General features: G+C 38.2%; 1 protein-coding gene across 7 annotated transcripts in view; it reads left to right on the plus strand.

The window, feature by feature from the left end:
- The window catches only part of mtmr4 (myotubularin related protein 4), a 128,281-nt gene extending 103,060 nt beyond the window's left edge, over positions 1-25,221 (plus strand). For 6 of the 7 annotated variants that reach the window (XM_063031119.1, XM_063031120.1, XM_063031122.1 and 3 more), the window contains 7 exons: positions 2,814-2,999; positions 3,594-3,764; positions 3,972-4,123; positions 10,180-11,566; positions 14,100-14,210; positions 17,443-17,531; positions 22,482-25,220. In XM_063031119.1, coding sequence (XP_062887189.1) covers positions 2,814-2,999; positions 3,594-3,764; positions 3,972-4,123; positions 10,180-11,566; positions 14,100-14,210; positions 17,443-17,531; positions 22,482-22,659 — 2,274 coding nt within the window. In that variant the 3' untranslated portion in view covers positions 22,660-25,220. Of the gene's footprint in view, positions 1-2,813; positions 3,000-3,593; positions 3,765-3,971; positions 4,124-10,179; positions 11,567-14,099; positions 14,211-17,442; positions 17,532-22,481 lie in introns of all 7 variants that reach the window. The other variant, XM_063031118.1, reaches the window with a different exon arrangement.
- The last annotated feature ends 449 nt before the right edge of the window (positions 25,222-25,670 follow it).

Consider the following 25,670-nt stretch of genomic DNA (forward strand, 5'->3'; position numbering starts at 1 on the left):
TCAGATATGTCCATACATGGCCTCCTCTACTGCCGTGATGAAGCTAAACTCAGGTTGGAGGAGCAACACCTCATATACTGTCCAGGTAGTCTCCAACCCCTTGGTATGAACATAGAATTCTCCAACTTCTGGTAATTCCCCCCCCCCCCCCCCACTTCCTCTATCCCTGTTTCACTGTGTCCCCTCCCCCAGCTGCTTATCACCTCCCTCATGGTTCCGCCTCCTACTACCCATTGTGTTTTCCCCAGTTCCTCCTTCACCTTTCCTGCCTATCACCTCCCTGCTTCCCCTCCCCCACCCCTTTATCTTTCCCCTTACTGGTTTTTCACCTGGAACCTACCAGCCTTCTCCTTCCCACCCTCCCCCCACCTTCTTTATAGGGCCTCTGCCCCTTCCCTCTTCAGTCCTGACGTAGGGTTCCGGCCCGAAACGTCAACTCATCGTTTCCACGGATGCTGTCCGACCTGCTGAGTTCCTCCAGCGTGTTGTGAGTGTTGCTTTGACCCCAGCATCTGCAGATTATTTTGTGTTGAAGAATTATGGTGAAAGTTGACTAGTGATTCTTGTATTAGCAGATTTGGGTTAAGTCAACTGGGTTTATATTCTCTTGTGCTTAGAAAATGAGGGATAATATCACTGAATTGTAGAATTCGTATGTGCTTGATAAGTTCAACAGGGATGATGTTTTCTTTGGCTGGAGTGTCTAAATGTGAAAATGAAGGGTATGCCATTCAGAACAGAAATGAGCATAAATTCCTCTACCCAGAAGTAATTGACCAAAAAGAACACTGGTGAAGCAGTCTGAGTATATTCAAAGATTGACAATTTTGCATATTAAGTGAATGGAAGGATAGTGTTAATACTTGAGGTAAACTATCAGCAGTGAATGGGAGGATTGAATAGCTTGCACCACCACTATACATGTTCTTGCTTGGAACTAAGTGGCATTATCCTGAAAGCAGGAATTCAACTTAGATCGCGTTTTCTACCCAAGTATGCTGTGAATTTTCAGTTCTTGATTATACTCAAGACTAAGATTGAAGAAGCTTGATGAATTTTGAGTTTAGAAAAGAAAACATTGAGAATATTGGTGGTGTTGCTCATCAGGTTTAAGGAGTCAGGTGGGTCAGCTATTCTTTGTTTTCATAATTTAATGATTGAATAAAAACTGGGAGGCTGATTTTCGCACTTGCATGTGAATGGTAGGTTCTTACAATTTCTGAACTTGGTTAGTATAAAATTTCTTAGCTGATATCAAACCAGGACCACCCTATTCTGAAAAGTAACTGCAGACCCAGAAGCAGATATGAAAGTCGGTGATGATTAGAACCTAGGAAAGTAATTTAGACCACAGCAATCTTCAAAGTTCAAAGTACAGTTTTGTGCAGCATACAGAGCCACCGATGCACACTGGCACCATCTTGAACTTGGCCTGATTTAAAGGGCATTTTCCTTGAAACCTAGTTGAAGTGTTATCAATTGGTTTAAGTCACATTGTGAAGACTCTCAGTACTTGGAGCATGTCTCAATGAGATTGCCTCATTCCTTAATTATCCAGAGAATATATGCTCATTTGAACCTAGTTTTCTTTCTCCTACAAATCAATCTGTTAAATTTTCTTCAGTGCCTTGAATGTAAGTATATCCTTACTGAGATGAGGTAAAAGTGTACACACATTTGTGGCCTCACCTAAATCCTATGTAATTGTGTTGGCTGCTTCACTTTTGCACTTCAACTCTTGAATAAAGGCTAATGTACCATTTATCTTGTTGCTTATGATTTAATGAGACTGTTTTTGATAGTTTATTCCTTGTTAAACTCTAGTGTATATTACACCGAGAGTTGCTTTGTTTAGAAGTTAATAAATACTAAGCTTTGCATTTGCACATAAACTGGAAGTGGGCTAAAATGCAAAATTGATATAGTCCAACAGTGGAGTTGCATCAAGTTTCTCTCCCTTTAAAATTTGTCCTGAATACCTAGTGTCTGCATCAAGTATCTTAAAGTAGCACTATGACAGTCATTATATAATACTTTGTACTATATATGAAGTAACTGTGGCCTTGAGCAATTTTGTGTTTATTTAAGTCTGTGCCTCCTTAGGTTTAGAGTTGTTCAAACCTTTCACAAAGGATTTGCAGTTAGCAAAGAAGAGACTATCATCCTCTTTGTGGATTGGATTTAAGCCCACGTCAGAAGCAGAACAGAAGCATCCTACACTTAAGGATGCTAGAAACCTGTGGAGAGTGAAGCAGAGTTAATGTTTCAGGCTGTTGATCTTTCATTAGAATTGAAAAGAAATAAGAGGAAAGACATTGCCACTGTTTTCTAATTAGATTGCATTCCTATGACCATTCTCCTGGCAAATCTTAAACTAACATCAGTAGTTTGGTGTGTCATGGTAGAACTCTACCTTGATAAATGTATTTATTGTTTAATAAAATTAAGTAATGTAAAATAAATAATTTGCCTTTTGTACATTTGAAGCATTCCCTGGTGATTTAAGTTCTTGTTAATTTCTTTCAGTTCTTGTTAATTTCTTTCAGTTTTCTGTGTTTATTCATGCTGAATCCAAGAAGGGCAGTAGAATATAAATCTTGCTGATTTAAAATTTTTGATATGACGAGTCACGAATACTTGAAATTTAAAAGATTTTAGTTGAAAAACCACCATTGCAAGTAGTATAAATTATCATTTCAGGTGGTGCTAATAATTCATTCTGGTGCTGATGAGAATTCTATTTTGTAGAAAATTGACATTGTATTCTGTTATGTTAATACTGTAAGATATTCATTGTTATATTACTTTTACAGGGATTTCAGGTTCTGGTGGAAACTGAATGGCTGGATTTTGGTCATAAGTTTGGTGATCGTTGTGGTCACTCTGAAAATCTGGATGACCTGAGTGAACAGTGTCCAGTATTTCTGCAGTGGTTGGACTGTGTTCATCAGCTTTTGAAACAGTTTCCATGTCTCTTTGAATTCAACGATGCATTCCTAGTAAGGGTTCTTAATATCTGTAACATTCAGAATCTACAAATGATAAAGTGCCTTGTGTATAATTAGCTGGAATTGGTTCTGTAATTGGCAAGAATTCATTGTACAAAAAATAATCTTGTAATGTTTTTGGATGCATCATTTTCCTGTTTCATTGTCTATAGAGTTCTAAGATACACCTCTCATGTGACTAAGGCTCCTTGAAGCATTTTTTCATGTTTCTGAACAGAAATATTTGTTTGATTGGCAATCACTTCCTCTCCACAAAACATTCATCTCTTTCACCAATGCAGTTATGTCCTGTCTATGATTTTGCTGTGGTCAACTCTTCGAACTTCCCCTTCTTTCTGCCATTCGGTACATTCCTTCCATTATTTCCTAATTATACAGTTCCTAAAATAATAAAAATCTTAGATACCTTATTTTAAATACCATGCTTAGCAATGTGTTATTATATTATTTTTACATTTTAACTTTGGTGATATCCTGCTGTTGGTTCTTGACCCTTCAGATTTGCTTTTCGTTATTCTCAGTCAGTGATTTTATAATATTGGAGCCAAATAATTGTGTCTGAGCCCACTCTCTTATTTCCCAAAGGTGAAGCTGGTTCAACATACATATTCGTGTCTGTATGGAACATTCCTCTGTAATAACAGCAGAGAGCGAGAGGCACGCAACATCTATAAACGTACCTGCTCCGTTTGGTCCTTATTACGAACTGGCAACAAAAACTTCCAGAACTACCTGTATATCCCCAGCAGTGAAACGGTGAGCAACGTGCAATTCTACTTCACCAAATACGCACTCTGTAGAGTCATTTCGACATAAAGCAGATAAGCAGTTATATCTATAATGATTGTTCATGTTACTCTGATTGCTTTTTATACAATTATGCTGTGGTAATTATGTATGAGAAATGGTGATACAGTTTAATCAGTAATGTAAAATATGCTTGTAATTTTTCTTTCTTGGTAGGTTTTACACCCAGTATGTCATGTTCGGGCACTTCACTTGTGGACAGCTGTTTATCTGCCTATTTCCTCTCCGTGCACACCCATTGACAGTACTGAGCTCTGCCTGTCTCGAAGTGGAGTGGCAGAGGAGCGAGCTGGAAAATCGCTGGACAGGTATTCCTGCTGCTTCTAGTGACCACACATAATTTATCTGGCATAACAGTTATGATAAAGACACAAAACATGCATGGATTTTTTTTTTTGGAGAATCATAGGACAGAATTTATGAAGACCAAAAGACCCTTTGTGTTTACTGTCTGTTTTGTAGAATTGTTCAGATGGTCTCCTAGCTTTTCCTTCTGTATTTCAGCAATTATTTCTTTCGTTATTTATTCAACTGCTTTTTGAAGACTTTTATTGAATCTGTAGTGTCATTCAACATGTATGTATACACACACACGTACTACGGTGCAAAATGGGTTTCAGTCATTTATAATTTGTCAGCATGGCCTTTGTAATTGCTTTAAATTCCTTTGCTATCACTTGAGTTTTATTTTCCTATTATATCTGCTATTTCTTTTCATTTGTATTGACAGAAGATTTTTTAAAAAAAGTCTCTTCCTTTTTTCTGTTTCTGCCCATGGGTACCTTAAGTTGACATTCATTATTCTCTTCCTTCTATTATACTTAAAGTAACATTTAAGTTTTTTTTATATAGTTCTTTCTACTTGACACTCTTCCTCTATCTTCTAATGAAATATAGGAATAATTTATGTAAAATTATTCAAATTAAACCAAATGGTTGATGACAGCTGTTGAATGCGTGAAGAACTTAATTGTAATACAGAGAGCAAAAGAACATTTGCTTTAATCAGATGGTCCTTCATTGTTAATTAAATATAAGAGGAAGAGGAAAAAAATCTTGAAAACAATTTGCTAGAAAATTAGCTTTTTGGGTGCATGTCAACAAAAATCAAAATATTACTGATTATATAATGTACATTACAACCAAACTGCTGGACATATTGCCAGATGAACCAGTGTATATGGAAAAAGAAAATTCTTTCTTTTAAATCTTTTTATTGAATAAGTATACAAAAAGGTAAACCATATAAACATTAATACAATGTTAAAATATAATAGAATTCCAGAAGGTATCAATACCAAAAAAAAATACTACAAACAATGTAATTTAAACATAAAAAACCAAGATAACATAATAGTATACTAAATTTTATATATATATATCAATGGAAAAAAAAAGAAAAAAAAACCCCCCAAAAAAAAACCCACCGTGCAACTAACTAAAAGCAAAGCAATGGGCTAACTTGAAACCAAACAAAGTTAAACTTAAAATCACGTCCTCAATCCCGACCTCCTTTAAAAACAGTGAAAAAAAACAATAAGGGTATGTATTACATTAAATGAAAGTATCGAATAAAAGGTCCCCAAATCTGTTCAAATTTAAATGAAGAATCATAAAGGTTGCTTCTAATTTTCTCCAGATTCAAACATAAAATCGTCTGAGAGAACCAAAAAAAGGTAGTTGGAGCATTAAGCTCTTTCCAATGTTGTAAAATACACCTTTTCGCCATTAAAGTAAGAAATGCGATCATTCTACGGGCTGAAGGGGAAAGATTACTAGAAATTTTAGGAAGTCCAAAGATAGCAGTAATAGGGTGAGGAGAGAATCTATATTTAATACCTTAGAAATAATATTAAAAATATCTCTCCAAAAAGTTTCCAAAGTAGGACAATACCAAAACATATGAGTTAAAGAGGCTATCTGCCCCGAACATCTATCACAAAAAGGATTAATATGCGAGTAAAAACGCGCTAACTTATCTTTGGACATATGTGCTCTATGAACCACTTTAAATTGAATTAGGGAATGTTTAGCACAAATAGAGGAAGTATTAACTAATTGTAAAATCTGCCCCCAATCATCCACAGAAATGGTGAGCCCCAATTCCTGTTCCCAATCTACCCTAATCTTATCAAATGGAGCTTTCCTAAGTTTCATAATAATATTATAAATCATAGCCGATGCACCTTTCTGACATGGATTGAGGTTAATTATCGAATCTAAAATATATGTAGGAGGAAGCATTGGAAAGGAAGAAAGTATAGTACTTAGGAAATTTCTAACTTGTAAATATCTAAAAAAATGTATTCTTGATAAGTTATATTTATTAGATAATTGTTCAAAAGACATAAGGGAACCATCTAAAAATAAATCCAAAAACCGTAAAATACCCTTAGTCTTCCAAGTTTGAAAAGCGCGATCCGTAAAGGAGGGAGGAAAAAATATGTTACCTAAAATAGGAATCGCTAACCCGAATTGATTAAGATCAAAAAATTTTCTGAATTGAAACCAAATGCGCAAAGCATATTTAACTATCGGGTTAGAAACCTGCTTAAGGCGTTTCGAATCAAAAGGGAGAGAGGAGCCTAAAATAGAGCCAAGTGTATAACCCTGAACAGATTGTAGTTCCAATGCTACCCATTCAGGAATAGATAGTATATCCTGATCAAGTAACCAAAATTTCATATGTCGAATATTAATAGCCCAATAATAGAATCTAAAGTTAGGTAATGCTAAACCTCCATCTCTCTTAGCTTTCTGTAAGTGTATTTTACCCAGTCTCGGATTCTTATTCTGCCAAATAAATGAAGAAATTTTAGAGTCAACTTTATCAAAGAAAGATTTTGGAACAAAAATTGGTAATGCCTGAAACACATATAAAAATTTTGGCAAAAAAAACATCTTAACTGCATTAATACGACCAATCAAAGTTAAATATAAGGGAAACCATTTAGATGAAAGTTGAGTAATATGGTCTATTAATGGTAAAAAGTTAATCTTAAATAAATCTTTATATTTACAAGTAATTTTAATCCCAAGATAAGAAAAATAATTATCAATCAATTTAAATGGAAATTTATAATATAAGGGAAGATGTTTATTAATCGGAAAGAGTTCACTCTTACTAAGATTTAATTTATAACCTGAAAAAAAAACAAATTGTGCTAATAACTCTAAAACAGCAGGAATGGATTTCTCAGGATTAGAAATATATAACAGTAAATCATCAGCATAGAGTGATACTTTATGGGACTTTAATCCCCGAGTTATCCCAGTAATATTTGAAGATTCTCGAATAGCAATTGCAAGAGGTTCTAATGCAATATCAAATAATAGGGGACTAAGAGGACAGCCTTGTCGAGTACCTCGAAAGAGAGGAAAAAAAGGTGAGTTTAAAGAGTTAGTACGGACCGAGGCTACAGGGGAATGATATAACAGTTTAATCCAGGATATAAATTTCAAGCTAAAATTAAACATTTCAAGCACCTTAAATAAATAGGGCCATTCTACTCTATCAAAAGCTTTCTCGGCGTCTAAAGAAATAACACACTCAGGAACATTTTGTGAGGGAGTATAAACAATATTTAACAATGTACGAATATTATAAAAAGAGTAACGACCTTTAATAAAACCCGTTTGGTCTTCCGAAATAATAGAAGGAAGTACTTTTTCTAGTCTATTTGCTAATAACTTAGAAAAAACTTTAGAATCAACATTTAATAAAGATATTGGTCTATAAGATGCACATTGAGCAGGGTCTTTATCCTTCTTTAGTATTAAAGAAATTGACGCTCTATTAAAAGATTCAGGAAGTTTACCAAGTTTCAGAGAAGCCTCAAAGACCCTACAGAGCCAAGGGATCAATAAAGAAGCAAAACATTTATAAAATTCAACGGTAAACCCATCCGGGCCAGGAGCTTTCCCCAGATTCATAGAAAAAATAACATTCTTAATCTCATCCATAGTAATGGAAGTATCTAATATAGCAGACATATCCTGTGAAATCTTAGGGAAGTCTAACTTATCTAAAAAATCATTCATATATTTAGAATCTCGAGGAGACTCTGATTGATATAAAGAAGAATAAAAATCACAAAAGGTTTGATTAATCCCCACATGATCCAGTATCAATCGATCATTTTGGTCATAAATCTGATTGATTTGAGATTTAACATAATTAGATTTCAATTGATTAGCCAGCAGCTTGCCAATTTTGTCACTGTGAACATAAAATTCACTTCTTGTTTTCTTTAATTGGTTTACAATCGAGGACGATATTAATAAACTGTGTTCCATTTGAAGTTCAGTTCTTTGTTTGTATAACTCCTCAGAAGGAGCCATAACATACTTCTTATCAATTTCTTTAATCTTGTCCACAATTGCCATCTCCTCCTGCTTCTGTTTCTTCCTCAAAGCAGCAGAATACGAAATAATCTGACCACGAATATAGGCTTTAAAAGTGTCCCAAAGAGTGTTAACCGAGATATCCTCTGTATGATTAATTGTAAAAAAAAAGCTCAATCTGTTCATTCATAAAGTTAACAAAGTCCGAATCCTGAAGCAACAGCGAATTAAAACGCCATTGTCTATTATTTTGTATATTGGCCATAATTTTAATAGAAAGCTTAAGTGGAGCATGATCCGAAATGGTTATAGAATCATAATCACATTTAATCACTGAAGGAATAAGACGAGAATCAATAAAAAAAATAATCAATTCTTGAATAGGAATGATGAACATGTGAAAAGAAGGAAAAATCTTTTTCCTGAGGATGCAGAAAACGCCAAATGTCCGTCGACCCAGAATCAGAAAGGAAAAAGTTAATCAAAGTTGCAGATTTATTAGGTAAGGTCCGTAAAGGAGCCGAACGGTCCAAAGCTGGAGACAAACAGGTATTAAGATCTCCGCCCCAGATCAATGAAAACTCGTTCAAATTCGGAAACTGATTAAACAATGATTTATAAAATTCTGGACAATCCATATTAGGAGCATAAACATTAACCAAAACTACTTTTTTATTAAATAGTAAACCACTAACCAATAAAAATCTACCATTCGGATCAGAGATGATATCCTGTTGTATAAAAGTAACTGAGGAATCTATAAAAATAGAGACGCCTCGAATCTTAGCATTGGAGTTCGAACGAAATTGTTGCCCCTTCCAGAATTTAAAAAAACGTAGTCTGTCCCCCCTCCGTACATGGGTCTCTTGTGAAAATAAAATTTGTGCTTTAAGTCTCCGGAACACTTTAAAAACTTTTTTCCTTTTAATAGGATGATTAAGACCGTTAGTATTCCAGGAGACAAAATTAATAATAGACTCCATAAATCCTAAAGTCAACCCACATCGAGGGGGATTGACGATAGGCTCGACCCACGAACCCGGAGAGGAAACAGAACATACAAAAGATACCGGGAAAAAGGACGCAACCAGTACTTCAATAATGTATATAGCCCAAAGAGAAAAAAACTAAAACGTGAAGCCCCTCCCACCACCCCCCGCCCCAAGACCCCAAGGCAAAATCTAAAGCAGACCCGCCAGGAAAAAGAAAATTAACATTTCAGATTATTTATGTGATTTACTGACAAAGTATTATCAATGAATAGATTAAATAGTAGAAAAGTACGGTACTGCAGATGGAAGAAATTTTTTTAAAAAGTGTTTTGATTTGATATTCTACAGCAGATAGAATTTTGGTTGATACTTGATAAATATCAAAAAGAAAATTTGAGCTGCTGGATAAACTGCTAATTATAATATTGATTTCCAAATTACTTCAATGTTGTTTTAATTTTCTAGATTGAATTTGCAAGGCATTGCTGTTCCTGATTTCACTTCTCTTTAATATTTAAGCTCTTCTATTTGGGTACCATATTCTATTGTGTACAATGCAATATGCAGATTTTACAGTTGTCCTAGTGTAAAAGAATTTTGGAAATTTATGACAAGGGGTTATTTGGGCAAACTATGCTTGTACTAAAAAAGAGGTTTCCATTGCAACAGGCTGCTCAGTCTTAAGTTCCCTTAACAAACTGAAGCTTGAATCTGAAGATGCCTTGCTAAATTTCAGTTCTGCTCAGTCTGTGATCACTTCTTCCTAGCTAACCTCTATTTCCTCGCAGTGCTCTGAGCTCCCAGAAAAGTTAAGCTTTTTGATATCCAGCAGTACCATCTGGAAATGATTCTGGTCTGTTCTCTGACCCAGCAGCCTCCTTGATTTGTTCCAACCCAAGGAGCATTGGAATCAAGAAACATGGCAGATGGAACAAAAATTATGCATTACACTTCTAACTAGTGTTTTAATTCATTGTTTAAATTCCTCTGTTTCTCAAAATAATCAGAATTCTTTTTTTTTTAATTAGATTACCAAAGGCACGCTCAGTGGACAATCTTCCCTTGGCTTGTGACAGTGGAGCTCCGCTTGCAAGAACATCCAGTGACCCTAATATAAACCAGCATTGTCAGGAAGGACGCGATTTTCCAGAACCTAGAAACCCACCCGTATTAGTTGTACCTGATGTGCCTGAAGTAACTCCTGAACCTGATGGAGCATCTGCCTCCGAACTTAAACCAGATCATCTGATGGATCCAAAAGAAACTGCACAGGAGGTTAAAGAAGAAAGTCTAGTTAATAACCTACCTGTCAATGCTGAAGAGGAGGAATCGGCAGATAACAGAAAACAACTTGAAAAAACAGCTCACGATAGCAACCTCAAATCATTTAACTATCCCAAAGACTCTCTACAAGAGAAGCCTTCAAATAATCTTCACCCTATTGCAATAGCAAACAGTGAGATGGAGGATAAAGCACTTGGAGTTACCGAGCAGAATGTAAAACAACATAAGATTCGTGAGAATCGACAAGGCCAGTGTGAACAATGTGTACCAAGCTCAACTACAAAGACCATCCCCTTAAGCACTGACCAGTCACTAGAATATAATGGCAGCCCTTCTGCTTTCCAACCCCATTTCCATTCTATGGGAGACATATTTAACGTCAAGAAAAACATTTCAACAATGAACAGCTCCACAGAGACAGTAACTGAGGAGAGGATAAAGCCAGAAGGTTTATCCCTCCCCAAGGACACGAGTTTTGGAAAAAACAATATGCTTGTAAATAGACTGCAAAGTGAAGCAGAACAGTCCAGGGTTGGCCGAATAGGATCAGAGAGTGTGCGAACTATTAGGAAGCCAATTTGTCAAAGTCATTTCAGTGACCTTTCATTGCTAAGCTCAAATTGGGATAGTGTGCAGGGCTTAGTAAAATCAGCCTACAGTGGTGACGCAAACTACAGGAGAGCCAGACTAAATGGCTGTCATTATAAAAGACTAAATAATAAGCAGCTGAAGGTGGGTTCTGCAGTGAATGGACAATACCTGCTTAAGGATGAACAAGTAGGAGCATTTAAAAATCTCCGACAATCCCACCAAATCCATTCTAGCCTTTATTCGTTAGGATCAAATGTAAAGATCTGTGGTTTTCTCACTCACTCATCACATTGGAGGCAGCTTCAACAGGTTCGGCATACTGCTACGACTGCTTTGGAGACGTGTCCGAGCTACATCGATGATGATGGATTGCCATTTCCTGTGGATGCAGTTCAACAGAGGTTGCGGCAGATTGAGGCAACTTACAAGCAGGAGGTTGAGTTGCTTCGCCGACAGGTTCACGAACTTCAAATGAGATTGGACAGTCAACAGTATTGTAACTCTCCTGCGGAGATTGACATTGATTATGGGGATGACTTTGTAAGTGATTCTGGGCAGAGTACTTGAACAAGGAACTTGAGTTCCAGATTTTAGTGCACTCACTTTTGTAAGGAAGTAAGGCAGGAAATTTTGCATGTAATGTAGCCTGGAACTGTAAGAAGATGTTGGTTGATGTTGCCTAGAATACCTGAAGTCTCTTTTCATCAATATCAAAAAGTACTGTGGTGTCTTTTACATATTGTAGATGGGTCTCCATTTTAATGCCTCATCTGAAAGTCTGTCTCAGTTCTGCACTTGTTTTAGCTTGGCCTGCTTACTTAAGTATTTGACCTGTACTTCATCTTGTTATTTTCAAACTGAACCAAAGAAATGCTACTCAGCCATACTTGATCCTTGATGCAAAATCAATTAGGAAATGAGCAAATGTGTATTTGACTGGGCAAATGTGTTCAGTTTCCCTGCTAAAATCTAACTTCAATCCAAACTGAAATGCTGTACACTGTTGTGGCCAGGGTAATTTTACTAATTTAAGATTGTACATTTAAGCCAACTTTACCTTTTTTTTTAAGAAAAAAAAAGCACTTCAGCATTTTACTGAAACTTATTTGTCTTGAAAGGGAAGAGTTTAGGTAGGAAATTTTCAGTTTGGGACAAAGTGGTTCAAGAGCCAGGATGCTGATGCAAAGAAACAAAGACAAAATGTCAAGTTTAGAAGCAAAGAGTTGGAATCCACAAAGTGAGAGGCTTTAATAATAAATACTTTATTATTAGTTTAAGTCTGAAACACCGCTGAATGTGTTTTTAATGGTGCTGCTGTAACAAAAGAATTTCCCGCTCAGGATCAATAAAGTACAGAATAATATACATAGCAATCTACCAATGTGCAGTAAGTTAACCGAGAATGGGAATTTTAAGTAGTAAATCAAGTTTTAGGTGACCGTAATACAAAATAATAATTTGAATTGGTGAGTAGAAAATCGTGTAATATGAGAACACAGGTAGAATTTTGGTTTTGTTAAAATTCAAGGACAGTGGTGGAAGCTGTGGGCAATGGGGATCAAGGAATCCGCACCAAATACATTGATATAGGTCTAGTGGTAGATGCTGTTGCATTAAGTAGTCTTGATGATAGAAAAGCTAAAGTGGATGCTCAACTCACAATTGAATCAGTTGCAGTTGTCAATGGTATGTTTCAATCTAATATGGTGATTGGACAGAAAATGCAGTTAGTGATAAGCTTTACATGTGTTGGAGAGGAAGGAAATAGCAGCTTTGGTTTTCTCCCTGTTTAAATGGAGTAAGTTTTTCAACCATTTTGGACAGATGGAACAGGCAAAAGGTGAATGGATAGCTGGCTTTCTTCAGTATAGATACGAAAAATAAAGGCAAGTCGTGGAACACAGGAAGGGGGGAAAAGCAGCCAGCATGCGAAGGGGGAGGAAAGAGGCAGTACACTGGAAGTGGGAGGTTGGAAAAGGCATCACGCTGAAAGGTTGAGGGGAAAGGAAAGAATAGATTCCAGAGGTGGTGCGTTGTCAAAGGATTTGGTGGAGGGTGACTATCAGAATTCAAAGATTTCAGCTGAGGAGACAATGCCACAGTCAGAGGATGCATTTGTGCCATATTCTTCCACCATTATCAGAGTGCTAATTAAGTGTGTGGCCATGATTGGTTTGTTTCTTCTCTCTACCCAAATTTACATTTGCTGAGACCACCTATAATGGCAATTGGTTGCAATTTGGTAACTATTGATAGACCAAGAAGTTTCATTCTGATTTTACGTAAATGAGCAATATCATAGAGAATGAGCATATATTCAGCTCCAGAAGCCTGTCTTTCAATCTGAAATCCCATTTCTTGGTGTTGCCAAAATAGCCTTCCAACTGCTGCTAGCATGGCCATGGTAGTCCATAAAGCCTGTGCCTGTGCTGTGTGTCTCTGACTCACTGACCAGATGAGTGACTCCACTCTTTTGCTAGCCACTAAAGTCCACAATGCCTCATTGCTATTTCTGATGGTCCATCCAAATGTTCTGGTATCTAACTGCCATGTCACAGTCAACAATTTAATTTCCCCAAGTGAAAGGGTATTTTTCTTGCCACATTGGTACTCCACTTTGCAACCAATACTGGGCTCTTTAAAGTGATTTTATTTCCCTGTCAGTGCCTTGAGAAATCCGTGTTCTATGACAATGAGGTTTTTCTAGTCCCTAAAGGTTGGACCCTGCCTTTACTGATTCTTTCATTCCTTCCTTAGCAATGATCACAACAGTAGAAATCCTGTCCAGAGTTTGAAGTGCATATCAATTGATATTGACCAAGGAAAGTGGGGAAAAAATGCTGTAGTAAATCTTGATATCTTAATCCTCAAAAATATGGGTGCAATAATAGTGAAAATGATGCATATTTAGCAGCATGTGTAGCCATAGAATCACATTATAATGGCAGAGGTTTGAAGTCTCTTTTATGAACAGTACAATTTACAGCCTGGCAGTGTTAATATTTGAACTGTTTTTACTGTTTCATTGCTAATAGTGTAGTACTGTCAGATAAATATTTTGTCTTATTTGCAGACGTGCCTGAGAGAATCGGACGATAGTGATATTGAGGAATCTCTGTCCATCCACAGTGATGACCAGCGCTCGGAAGCAAGTTGGGAACCTGTGGATAGGAAGGAAACTGAGGTAGGAGAAACAGTTCATCATTCACATATTTTCACCACTTCACATCTTCCCCATGTGTGAGCAATCATTTCTCCTCTGTTTCTCATGTATGGCCTTTTCTTTCTCTTGTACCCATTCATTCTCCTTCATCTGTCCAAGAATCATTCTCCTCCTCCCAGCACAACCCTTCTGTCTTTTTTTTTTCCTTTCTGCTCCATAGTGTATCTCACCTGTCTTCTTCACTCTCCCCCAACCCAACCACACTCCCCTCACTCCAGTCTCCCCTCTGCTCTTTGCTTATGATGTACTCTTTAAAAATCATCTCATGAGGATGAAAGTAATGCTAATTATGTTGAAGATTAAATGATGAAATAATCATTTTTTACATATTCAGTCTTATTAGGTTTATTATCACTGACATAAGGTGTGAAATTTGTACTGTAGTCACACACACTGCATAATATAAAAAAAATTACTCTAAGTTACTAAATAACGAAAAGGACAAATAACAAGTTAGTGTTCATGGATGATTTAGGAATCGGAGGGCAGAGGGGAAGAAGCTGTCCTTAAAATGTTAAGTATGTGTCTTCAGGCTCTTGTATCTCCTCCCCAATGATAGTAATGCGAAGAGGGCATGCTGCCTTTTTGAGGCATTGCCTCTTAAAGATATCCATGATGGCAGGGAGGCCTGTGCCCGTGTTGGAGCTGGCTGAATATACAACCCTTTGCAGTCTCTTGTGATCCTGTGCATTGGAGCCCCCATACCAGGCTGTGACACAACCAGATAGAATGATTACCACCGTACATCTAAAGAAATTGCAAGAGTCTGTGGTGACATACCAAAAGTCCTCAAAATTCTACTAAAGTAGAGCTGCTGACATGCCTCTTTCATGATTGCATCAATGTGTTAGGCCTAGGATAGATCCTCTGAGATGTTGATGTCTCAGTTGTTCACTCTTTGCTCCGCTGACCTCTTGACGAGGACTGGTGAGTGTTCTCCCGACTTCCTATCGTGAAGTCCACAATTAAATGACAAACAGGGTAGACAAAGGAGAGGCAGTGGATGTCATTTACTTGAATTTTCAGAAGGCATTTGATAAGGTGCCACACATGAGGCTGCTTAACAAGATCAAATCCAATGTCATTACAGGAAAGGTGCTGGCATGGATGGAGCAATGGTGCCAGCCAGGAGGCAGGGAGTGAGACTTAAGAGGGCCTTTTCTGGTTGGCTGCTAGTGAATTAGTGGTGTTCCTCAGGGGTCAGTATAGGGGCCACTACTTTTCACATTATTTGCCAATGATTTAGATAATGGAATTAATGGCTTTGTGGCAAAGTTTGCAGATGATACAAAGGTAGTAGTGCTGAGGAACCAATGCAATTGCAGCAAGACTTAGACAAATTGGAAGAATGGGGAAAAAAGTAGCAGATTGGAATATAGTGTTGGGAAATGTATGATAATGCATTTTGGTACAAGGAACAATAGTGCAGACTATTACCTAAATGGGGAGAAGGTTCAAACATCAGAGGTGTAAAAGGACTTGAGAGTCCTTGTGCAAGATCCCAGAAGGTTAATTTACAGCTTAAGTCTGTGGTAAAGAAGGCAGATGTAGGGGAATAGAATATAAAAGCAAGGAGATAATGCTGAGGCTTTGTAAGACACTAGTCAGGCTGCACTGGAGTATTATCAATAGTTTTGGGCCCCATATCTCAGAAAGGATGTTATGTCATTGGAGAGTCCAGAGGAGGTTCACAAGGATGATTCCAGGAATGAAAGGGTTAACAAATGAGCGTTTGGCAGATTTGGGCCTGTACTCACTGGAATTTAGAAGAATGTGAGGGAATCTCCTTAAAACCTACCGAATGTTGAAAGGACCAGATAGAGTGGATGTGGAGAGGATGTTTCCTGTGGTGAGCGTATCCAGAACTAGAAGGCACAGCCTCAAAATTGAGGGGTGAACATTTAGAACAGAAGTAAGGAGTAATTATTTTAGCCAGAGAGTAGTGAATCTGTGGCATGCTCTGCCACAGACTGCAGTGGAGGCCAAGTGTGTAGATATATTTAAGGCAGATGTTGATAGTTTCCTGATCATTCAGGACATCAAAGGATAAGGCAAGAAGGCAGGTGTGTAGGGTTGAGTGGGATTTGGGATCAGCCATGAGGCAGAGTAGACTTGATGGGCTGAATGGCCTAATTCTGCTCCTATGTTTTATCGTCTTAATTTTTTGGTCTTGCTGCTGTTGAGTGCAAGGTTGTTGTTGCAACACCACTTAATCAGCTGATCTTTCTCACTCATGTTTGCCACCTGAATATCATCTGTGATTCTGTCAACAACAGCGTCTTCAGCAAATTTATAATGGGGTTTGGACTGTGTCTGGCTGCACAGTGATCAGTGTAGAGGGTGTAGAGCACTAGGCCAAGCATTCATCCTTGATGTGTGCCTGTGTTGATTGTCAGTGATGAGATGTTATTACCAATCTGCACTGACTGAGTGATTTCCTGATGAGGAAGTTGATGATCCAATTATAGAGGGAGATACAGATGCCCAGGCTTTGAAGCTTGTTGATTAATCATGAGGCAATGATGGTGTAAATGATGAACAGCAGCCTAGCACATGCTTTGTCTTAAGTGCCCCAAAGGTGAGTGGAGAGCCCAATGAGATTGTGCCTGCATAGACCTGTTGTGATGGTGGACAAATTGCAGTGGGTCCAGGTCCTTGCTCAGGCAGGAACTAATTCTGGCCATGACCAACCTATCAAAGCACTCCTCAGTAGATCTAAGTGCTACTAGGCAATGGCCGTTGAGGCAGCTCACCCTGTTGTACCATGGTACCTATGTAAGAATAAAAAAATTAAGGAATAAGTAGTAATATTGTATATACCTATTTTACAATTATGAATTACATAAGTTATTAAAATACTACTGAAACAAAATATTCTGCAGTATTTCAAAACAAAATGAATTCACAAACATTTGCTTTTTTTGCTGTGGAGCTAAGGATTGAGATACAGGATGTGAAAAGGTCACCCTTTAGGAAAGTGGGCATCTTATAAGCACTTGACTTTCCCAGCCCATAAAATACATTGGTATATTCATAAGTGTAATTATATATTCTGAGAATACATGGTATTTTCTAAAATGTCATTTAGTGTCTTTTATAAGTAGTTGATTTATGATGCAGGTTATTGAATGTTGGTACAATTGAATTTGTATTTTTCAAAGGAAAGATATTCTGATTGGTTCATCTGTTCCAGGTAACTCGATGGGTCCCTGATCATATGGCATCCCACTGCTTTAACTGCGACTCGGAATTCTGGTTAGCCAAAAGGAGACATCATTGCAGGTGAGTGGAGTCAATTTTCTTTGTGAATTCTGACTGACTTTGTTATTCATCACTAGCTGTGTTTTGGATACCACAGAGTTTCACTGTACAGCGAGGAAGAAACTAATCAATCACACTGAAGTGATGATGGGTTAAGCAGAGAGCATGAGGACGAAGGTATAGATAATCATTGTAAATGTGGAATCTGCCCACATTTTTTGTCTGACATTACTAAAGGTACCAAGAAAATGAAGGTAGATATGTGTCCAAAGATAAGTCATTGCGATTCCAGAAGCAGTGGAATAGATTCAAAGGAAATCATTGAGGTCCTCAGTTTGTTTATAAATGAATGAACAAGAGCAAGGTGAAACAAAGACTGTTTCACATTCCCAGCCTTGATGAAGAGTTTCTGCCTGAAACATCAACTGTTTACTCCCTCTATAGATGTTGCCTGACTTGCTGTATTTCTCCAGTATTTTGTGTGTTGCTCTAGCTTTTCAGCACCTTCAGAGGAGGCTGTTCCACATAGCTGATAGACAGCTGACCTTTAGGTTCTTGAAAGTAGTCCCCTATATTACAAAGTTCAGGACATTAAGTACCTGGTCGGACTAGTAGAGACAAGAAGTACTGTAGTTTGGTAGGGGTCAGTGCTAGCACACAGATGTACTTTATTTTACACATTCATAACTGAGCCATCAAACAAAGTTTGCAGATGGCATGAAGCTTGTGTAGTACACAGTGAGAAGGATGGTCATGGACAATAAGAATACATAACTTGTCAAAGAGGGCAAAAAGTGGTGCTTAACATTTAATGCAATAATATGAAAGAAAGATGAGATAAATAGCATTGTCCAAAGGGAACCTAAGTCCCCCTAATTGTAAAAGTGGCAGTATCTGTTGAGCATTGAATACAAAAGCAGGGAGGCTATTTGAAATCTCTTTGGAACTCTGGTGGTACCATGATTGGAGAAGAATATTCTGTTCTGATCATTACATTTGACATGCTTAGATGGTACAAGTAATAAGGAGTCTTTTCCATAAGGCAGAACACCTTTGAATCATAAAATGTAGATTTGACAAAAAAAATTGCAGAGGGTTGTGTGTGAAGACTATTTTTATGGAGAGTGATTATAATCTGGAACTCTGCACCAGAGATGGTGGAAGTAGTCATTTGGGCCATTCCGGAGATGGGTCCTTCTGAATCCAGAAGCAGTGGAATAGATAGACACCAAATTGAGAGTAGTTGTTTGTGCAGTTGGACAGGAAAGAGGATGAATGGGGTCGATTTGGTTCCTTTATAAACCTGCCTTGGACCTTTGTGTTACAATAATTCTGCAGTGCGTATTGGTTCGAGAAATTCTGATGTTTTTGGGTGTTATATGAATGAAAACATTATAGAAAGATGGGCACAAATTTGAAGGGAAGTGAATAATAAATGCTGTTTCTCAACACTAGCATTAACTTGCTTTAATAACTTTTTCCATGTGAAAATTTCTGTAGCATTTCTAAACTCTGACACACAATACACTGCAATTATTTGTCATTAAACCCTAGACAGTGACATGAGTAAACATACTTAAAATATGTTATTCAGGATGTGGTCCAATAATAAATAAATCAACATTCTTCTAATTCACTGCATTGCAGTTGATTGTGACATCAAGCCTAGCATCCAGCTCAGTTGCTGTAGTTATTTATATTATACTGTTTTTCAAAACTTAGGTGTGTACAAGCACATTGAGGGATGTGAGTTCAAAATTTTGTGCATTACATCATTCTAAAGTATTGTGCTGGGTAACTTTTTTAATACAACAATACTGGCTTGGATCATATACTTAACAATTAAAAGGGGGAATCTGGCTTAAAAGAAAGATGACTTTATTGAAATATAAGATCCTAAAGGGGCATACAGTGGATGTTGTGATGTATTCATGAGTGGGAGAGTCTCAAACAATTGGAAATAGCTGCGAAGGGTGGACAGTTAGAACTGAAGTGTAGGAATTGTTTCTCAAAAAGGTAATGTATCCCCAGGATATTATTGAGACTGGGCCATTGGGAACTATTTAAACAGGAGGTAGATGCACTTTAAAGGATCAGGAAATTATAGAACATCGAAATAGTACAGCACAGTGCAGGCCCTTCAGCCCACAATGTTGTGCTGACCCTCAAACCCTGCCTCCCATATAAGCCCCCACTTTAGCTTCCTCCATATACCTGTCTAGTAGTCTCTTAAACTTCACTAGTGTATCTGCCTCCACCACTGACTCAGGCAGTGCATTCCACGCACCAACCACTCTGAGTGAAAAACCTTCCTCTAATATCCCCTTAAAGCCATGTCCTCTTGTATTGAGCAGTGGTGCCCTGGGAAAGAGGTGCTGGCTATCCACTCTATCTATTCCTCTTATTATCTTGTACACCTCTATCATGTCTCCTCTCATCCTCCTTCTCTCCAAAGAGTAAAGCCCTAGCTCCCTTAATCTCTGATCATAATGCATACTTTCTAAACCAGGCAGCATCCTGGTAAATCTGCTCTGTACCCTTTCCAGTGCTTCCACATCCTTCCTATAGTGAGGTGACCAGAACTGGACACAGTACTCCAAGTGTGGCCTAACCAGAGTTTTATAGAGCTGCATCATTACATCGCAACTCTTAAACTCTATCCCTCGACTTATGAAAGCTAACACCCCATAAGCTTTCTTAACTACCCTATCTACCTGTGAGGCAACTTTCAGGAAGCTGTGGACATGTACCCCGAGATCCCTCTGCTCCTCCACACTACCAAGTATCCTGCCATTTACTTTGTACTCTGCCTTGGAGTTTGTCCTTCCAAAGTGTACCACCTCACACTTCTCCGGGTTGAATTCCATCTGCCACTTCTCAGCTCACTTCTGCATCCTATCGATGTCTCTCTGCAATCTTTGACAATCCTCTACACTATCTACCACACCACCAACCTTTGTGTCATCTGCAAACTTGCCAACCCACCCTTCTACCCCCACATCCAGGTCGTTAATAAAAATCACGAAAAGTAGAGGTCCCAGAACAGATCCTTGTGGGACACCACTAGTCACAATCCTCCAATCTGAATGTACTCCCTCCACCACCACCCTCTGCCTTCTGCAGGCAAGCCAATTCTGAATCCACCTGGCCAAACTTCCCTGGATCCCATGCCTTCTAACTTTCTGAATAAGCCTATTGTGTGGAACTTTGTCAAATGCCTTACTAAATCCATATAGATCACATCCACTGCACTATATGCCTGGTCACCTCCTCAAAGAACTCTATCAGGCTTGTTAGATACGATCTGCCCTTCACAAAGCCATGCTGACTGTCCCTGATCAGACCATAATTCTCTAAATGCCTATAGATCCTATCTCTAAGAATCTTTTCCAACAGCTTTCCCACCACAGACATAAGGCTTACTGGTCTATAATTACCCGGACTATCCCTACTACCTTCTTTGAACAAGGGGACAACATTCGCCTCCCTCCAATCCTCCGGTACCATTCCCGTGGACAACGAGGACATAAAGATCCTAGCCAGAGGCTCAGCAATCTCTTCTCTCGCCTCGTGGAGCAGCCTGGGGAATATTCCGTCAGGCCCCGGGGACTTATCTGTCCTAATGTATTTTAACAACTCCAACACCTCCTCTCCCTTAATATCAACATGCTCCAGAACATCAACCTCACTCATATTGTTCTCACCATCATCAAGTTCCCTTTCATTGGTGAACACCGAAGAGAAGTATTCATTGAGGACCTCGCTCACTTCCACAGCTCAATCAATCCCTTAATTGAGGGATAAGGGAGAGCGAGCATAGAATGGCAATTCCTGGTGTATATCAGCCATGGTCATTTTATATGGTGGAATACATTTGAGGGCCAGGTAGACAACTCCTGCTCATATTTTCTTGTGTTTAAGAATGTAGTGCACCACAAACCTACTGTCTCCTCTTCCTCAGTGTGGGCATATTACTGATTAAACATTTTGCATGATGTGGGTATTTATAGAAAGGCCAACAACCGAAAGGCAGCTCAGTAGTACAATGTGTGGATTTGCTGCCTCAGTGCCAGAGACCCAGGCTCAATTCTGATTTAAAGTCCCACTTGTGCACTTTTCTCTGACTGATCTGGTTTCCTCCCAGAGTCCAAAATGTGCCTGTTGCTGGTTATTTGACTGTTGTTGACTGCGCTCAATAGGCAGGTGGGATATAGAATCTTGTGGGGAGATGGAGGGTTGAGGCATTGATGAGAATCTGGGGAGGCTATCAAAAAGATTGATTATAAAATTAGTATAAGTAGGTGGATGATGGTCGGCATAGACTTAGTGGGCCAAAGGGCCTGTTCCCACACTGTAAAGACACCACGAAAATTTATCTAAACACCTTTGGCATCAACTCAGACACATGGGAGCATACTGCCCAGGATTGCATTGAGTGACGCTCCTCCACCATAACGGTGCAGTGACATGCAAGGCAGAAAGAATAATTGCAGCAGAGAGACATGGCCTAGCCAGGAAAGCCTGAGCCAGTGATGCTGAACCCAACATGGCTGCCACCTTTTGTTCATGCTGCCAAAGAACCTCTCGAGTGTGGACTGGCCTCTCCAGCCATTCGTGTACCCACAGACCAGTCCAGTCCCTACAAATTGCAGATGACTAGAGTGGTTCTCATCGTTGCTGATGGATGAGTAAACAGGAACAACATTCTCCACTTTGAACTAAGTGGCTTCCTGGGCCATGTTGGTGTCAACTATATTAAGTCTAGAGTCTCATGTACAGCAAGTTAGACCAGGCAATGTAATGGATTGAAGGAAGCCAGTGATGTGAGTGAACCAGATGGATTTTTATGGTGGATTAATTAATGATTATCATACCCGACGCTAGATGTTTAATTCCATTACAGCTAGCTACTTGAGTACTCGTGCCGTTACTTAATGCTGTTATACCTGTAACTGTTTATTTTCTTTTTAGAAACTGTGGAAATGTGTTTTGTGCCAACTGCTGTCACCTGAAGTTACCTATTCCAGATCAGCAGCTATATGACCCTGTGCTGGTATGCAACTCCTGCTATGATCAGGTTCAAGCTTGCCGTACCAGGGAGATTATGAATCAGCAGCTGAAGAAGCCGATTGCTACTGCGTCCAGTTAAAGAGACATTCTGCCTTCCCTAACTTATGCCGTGAAGCTTTTGTCATCCAGGAAACTTGACACTTGGGGGTGATCTGGGTTCCACAGAAACAAGAAAAGCAAATTCCCAGCTGGATAGCTGTTTGGAAGATCAAAAATACTGATGTTTTAAAAAAAAAATGCTGCTACAACAAGCTCTAGACCTGTGCACTATGAACTTTGGATGTGGGAGGGTAGTAGGTAGAGAAAAGAAAAAAAAAATCCATTTCTAACTAATGTGCTATTGAGGTTGGAAATTCATGTGTAAAGAGCTTCTGAGATATAAAATGGAGACTATGGTGTTCTGTTTCTCAACTGTTTAAATCGCCATTAAAACAAGCAACTTCTGTGCCTCAATAGACAGAGTTAGATTTGCGTAAAATCTAATTGTACAGTGTAAGGTATAAGACCCTTTGATTTCATCAGCTGCTGAACCTGCTTTAAAGGTTGCAAAGAGACTACTGGGGTACTGTGGCAGTTTTAAGTGTCAGACAACTGAAATTTCATTTCACTCCACTCAGTTACTTTAACGGCTGTGTAACACATGGCATTTTCCCAATCTTTACTTTAAAAAATGATGAAAGGCAGGTGATTACATGTGTGAAATTTCTGTGAAAAGGATGGAGGGGGACTGATCGGTAACATTCTACTGGTTGGTCTCATCAGTACCAATATCATACCTCCTAGAGTTTATTAATTCTTGCACTTTTGTCCTGTTTCTCTTGTGTTAAGTAACAAGATATTTTTCTTTGAACTAGAAAGTTATTAGGCTGGAAAAAGTCCCTACAATGACAGTCTTAAAGCTGCCATTTAGATGCCATTTCATTATACCCCTTTATTCTCAGACTTCTGTAATGTTTTAATCTTTTTTTCCACTTCCTCTTTGCTGTAAATTACACATTTGATAGCAATGGGTGTGAAAGTTCAACATAACTTTCGAATTAAGTGACACATTATAACCTCTAAATGCTAATTACCCATAGCCAATCCCCATTATATTTAAGTATTTATGACATGGGATTATAGATAATCAGAATACAGGGGAAGATATGTTGGTTTTCTTTTCTGTGCCTTTCTTCTAGCTCTGTCTTTTCCTCTTGGATCATGTGTTTCCACTTTCTCTTCATCCTCTTCCAGGACCTGGATGGTAAAGTTTCTGTACCACTTTGAGTGTTGATTGGGTGGGGTCTGCGGTGACTGCCTTTCCTCCACACTGAATGGAATGTCATTGAGACTTCAAGGATAACTACTTCATTCTGGTTTTGCAGGTCCTGTGGCAGTTAATGAGGCCAATGTGGAACTGCAAACTCTTCCACAAATGGAGTAGGTGGTGTCTAACAGGGTGGGTAGGTTGGTGTGCAGTTTTTTTTTAGGCATTCTCTTCTGAAGCCATCTTCTGCAGAGCTGTGTGTATACAGTAGACTTGAGGTTCTCAATACCTTCCCAAGTATTCCCTTGTCATTTGAGCCATATGGGCCAGGAAATTCCCAGTGGTACATTTTGCAACATGAACTAGAACAATATCAGTTTCTGTAAGGGATATGGCAAGTGCCAATAATCTATAGGCCTTTACAGTTTATTTACATACAGCATGTACAAGTTGACTTTAAAAGTATGTCTGTGGAACACAAGCCAAGTTTTAAGGTGCAAATGAATATGTGATCAACAACTTACTCAGTTCACGTTGAAATGGAAAAGCTGAGAAATTGTAATAGATCAATAAGGTAGTTCCTGAGCCACACTTTATTTTTGTATCGCTGACCTTCACTAGCGTCTCCTTTCTGCTTGTTTAGCAGACTCTATTTGTTTTAATTTCCCAAAATGCAATGTGAAATTCACAGGCCCCATGTTAAAGTTGGGAAGGAATCCTGCTGCTGATAATAAAAGTCTGTGGCAGATTTAAATAATTCAGTTTTCTATTGATTTATTGAGATGCCTAACAATTAACACACAACACATTACTAACAAATGTCAAAAGCATGCAACATCTAACAAGCATGGCAATCTTTTGTATTTTATACAGTAAATGACTTGCTGAAAATACACTTACAACTATGATAGATTAGATTTCACGAACCTGAAATCTGGAGGTAGTTGCTGTGGTTTAGCTAGCATTTAAATATATTGGATATTTTATCTGCATTTCAACTGGGGCAGGTGTATTCAAAACAAGGATTCATTGGGCAGATAAATTTTATCTTTAGAAAAACAATCAAATACAAAGCATAATTTTAAATTGGATGTATATAACCTTGATATAAAATCATTTAGCACGTTATCACTTGGATTGTTGAGGAAATAATGAACTTCTTCCCCAACAAAGGCTAAGATCAATTGAAATTTTCAATACTGAGATTAATATGTTACTGTTAGGTAAGGAAATGAAGACAGACTGAACAAAAGCTCGTTAATGGAATTGAAATATAGACTAGCCATGATCTAGAGTTACAGAACAGAATTGGAATGCATACCAAAATAAAATCTAGCTTGAAATTATAATTTGTAAATTCCTTTTTACTGTTGCTAGTTTGTTATTCGGCAATATCTTATCAATAAATGCTAGGAAAGTGCTATCCAGAGCTATTATTCCAGTAGGTGTCAAGTAGATGCAAATTGAGCTATCTTTAGTTTCCCTAAAATTCCAGCTGAGATGAATGAGCACAGGCAGGGTTAAAGTGCTGTTTTATGGAGTAGACCTGCTTATTAGGAATACAGTTTCTTCTGTGTTTTATGATATTTGATTGGTCAGCCTATTGATTGTCTTGAGCAAGACTAACTCAGTATTCAGTATCACTTTTGAAACAAGCTCCTTTGCATCTACAGCTAAAAATCCTAGAGAAGCAGAATTGTTTTTGCATGGTACAACTTTTCTTATAAAACAGAACTGTATTAATATCAATCAGTACAGTATGAATATAACAGAATAGAATTCCAACAAAATTATGTGCAACAAAAATGCCTAAATGCAAACCAATTAAAGTTGATACACGCGTC

This window comes from Mobula hypostoma, chromosome 23, assembly GCF_963921235.1.
Source record: "Mobula hypostoma chromosome 23, sMobHyp1.1, whole genome shotgun sequence".
Taxonomy (NCBI): Eukaryota; Metazoa; Chordata; class Chondrichthyes; order Myliobatiformes; family Myliobatidae; genus Mobula; species Mobula hypostoma.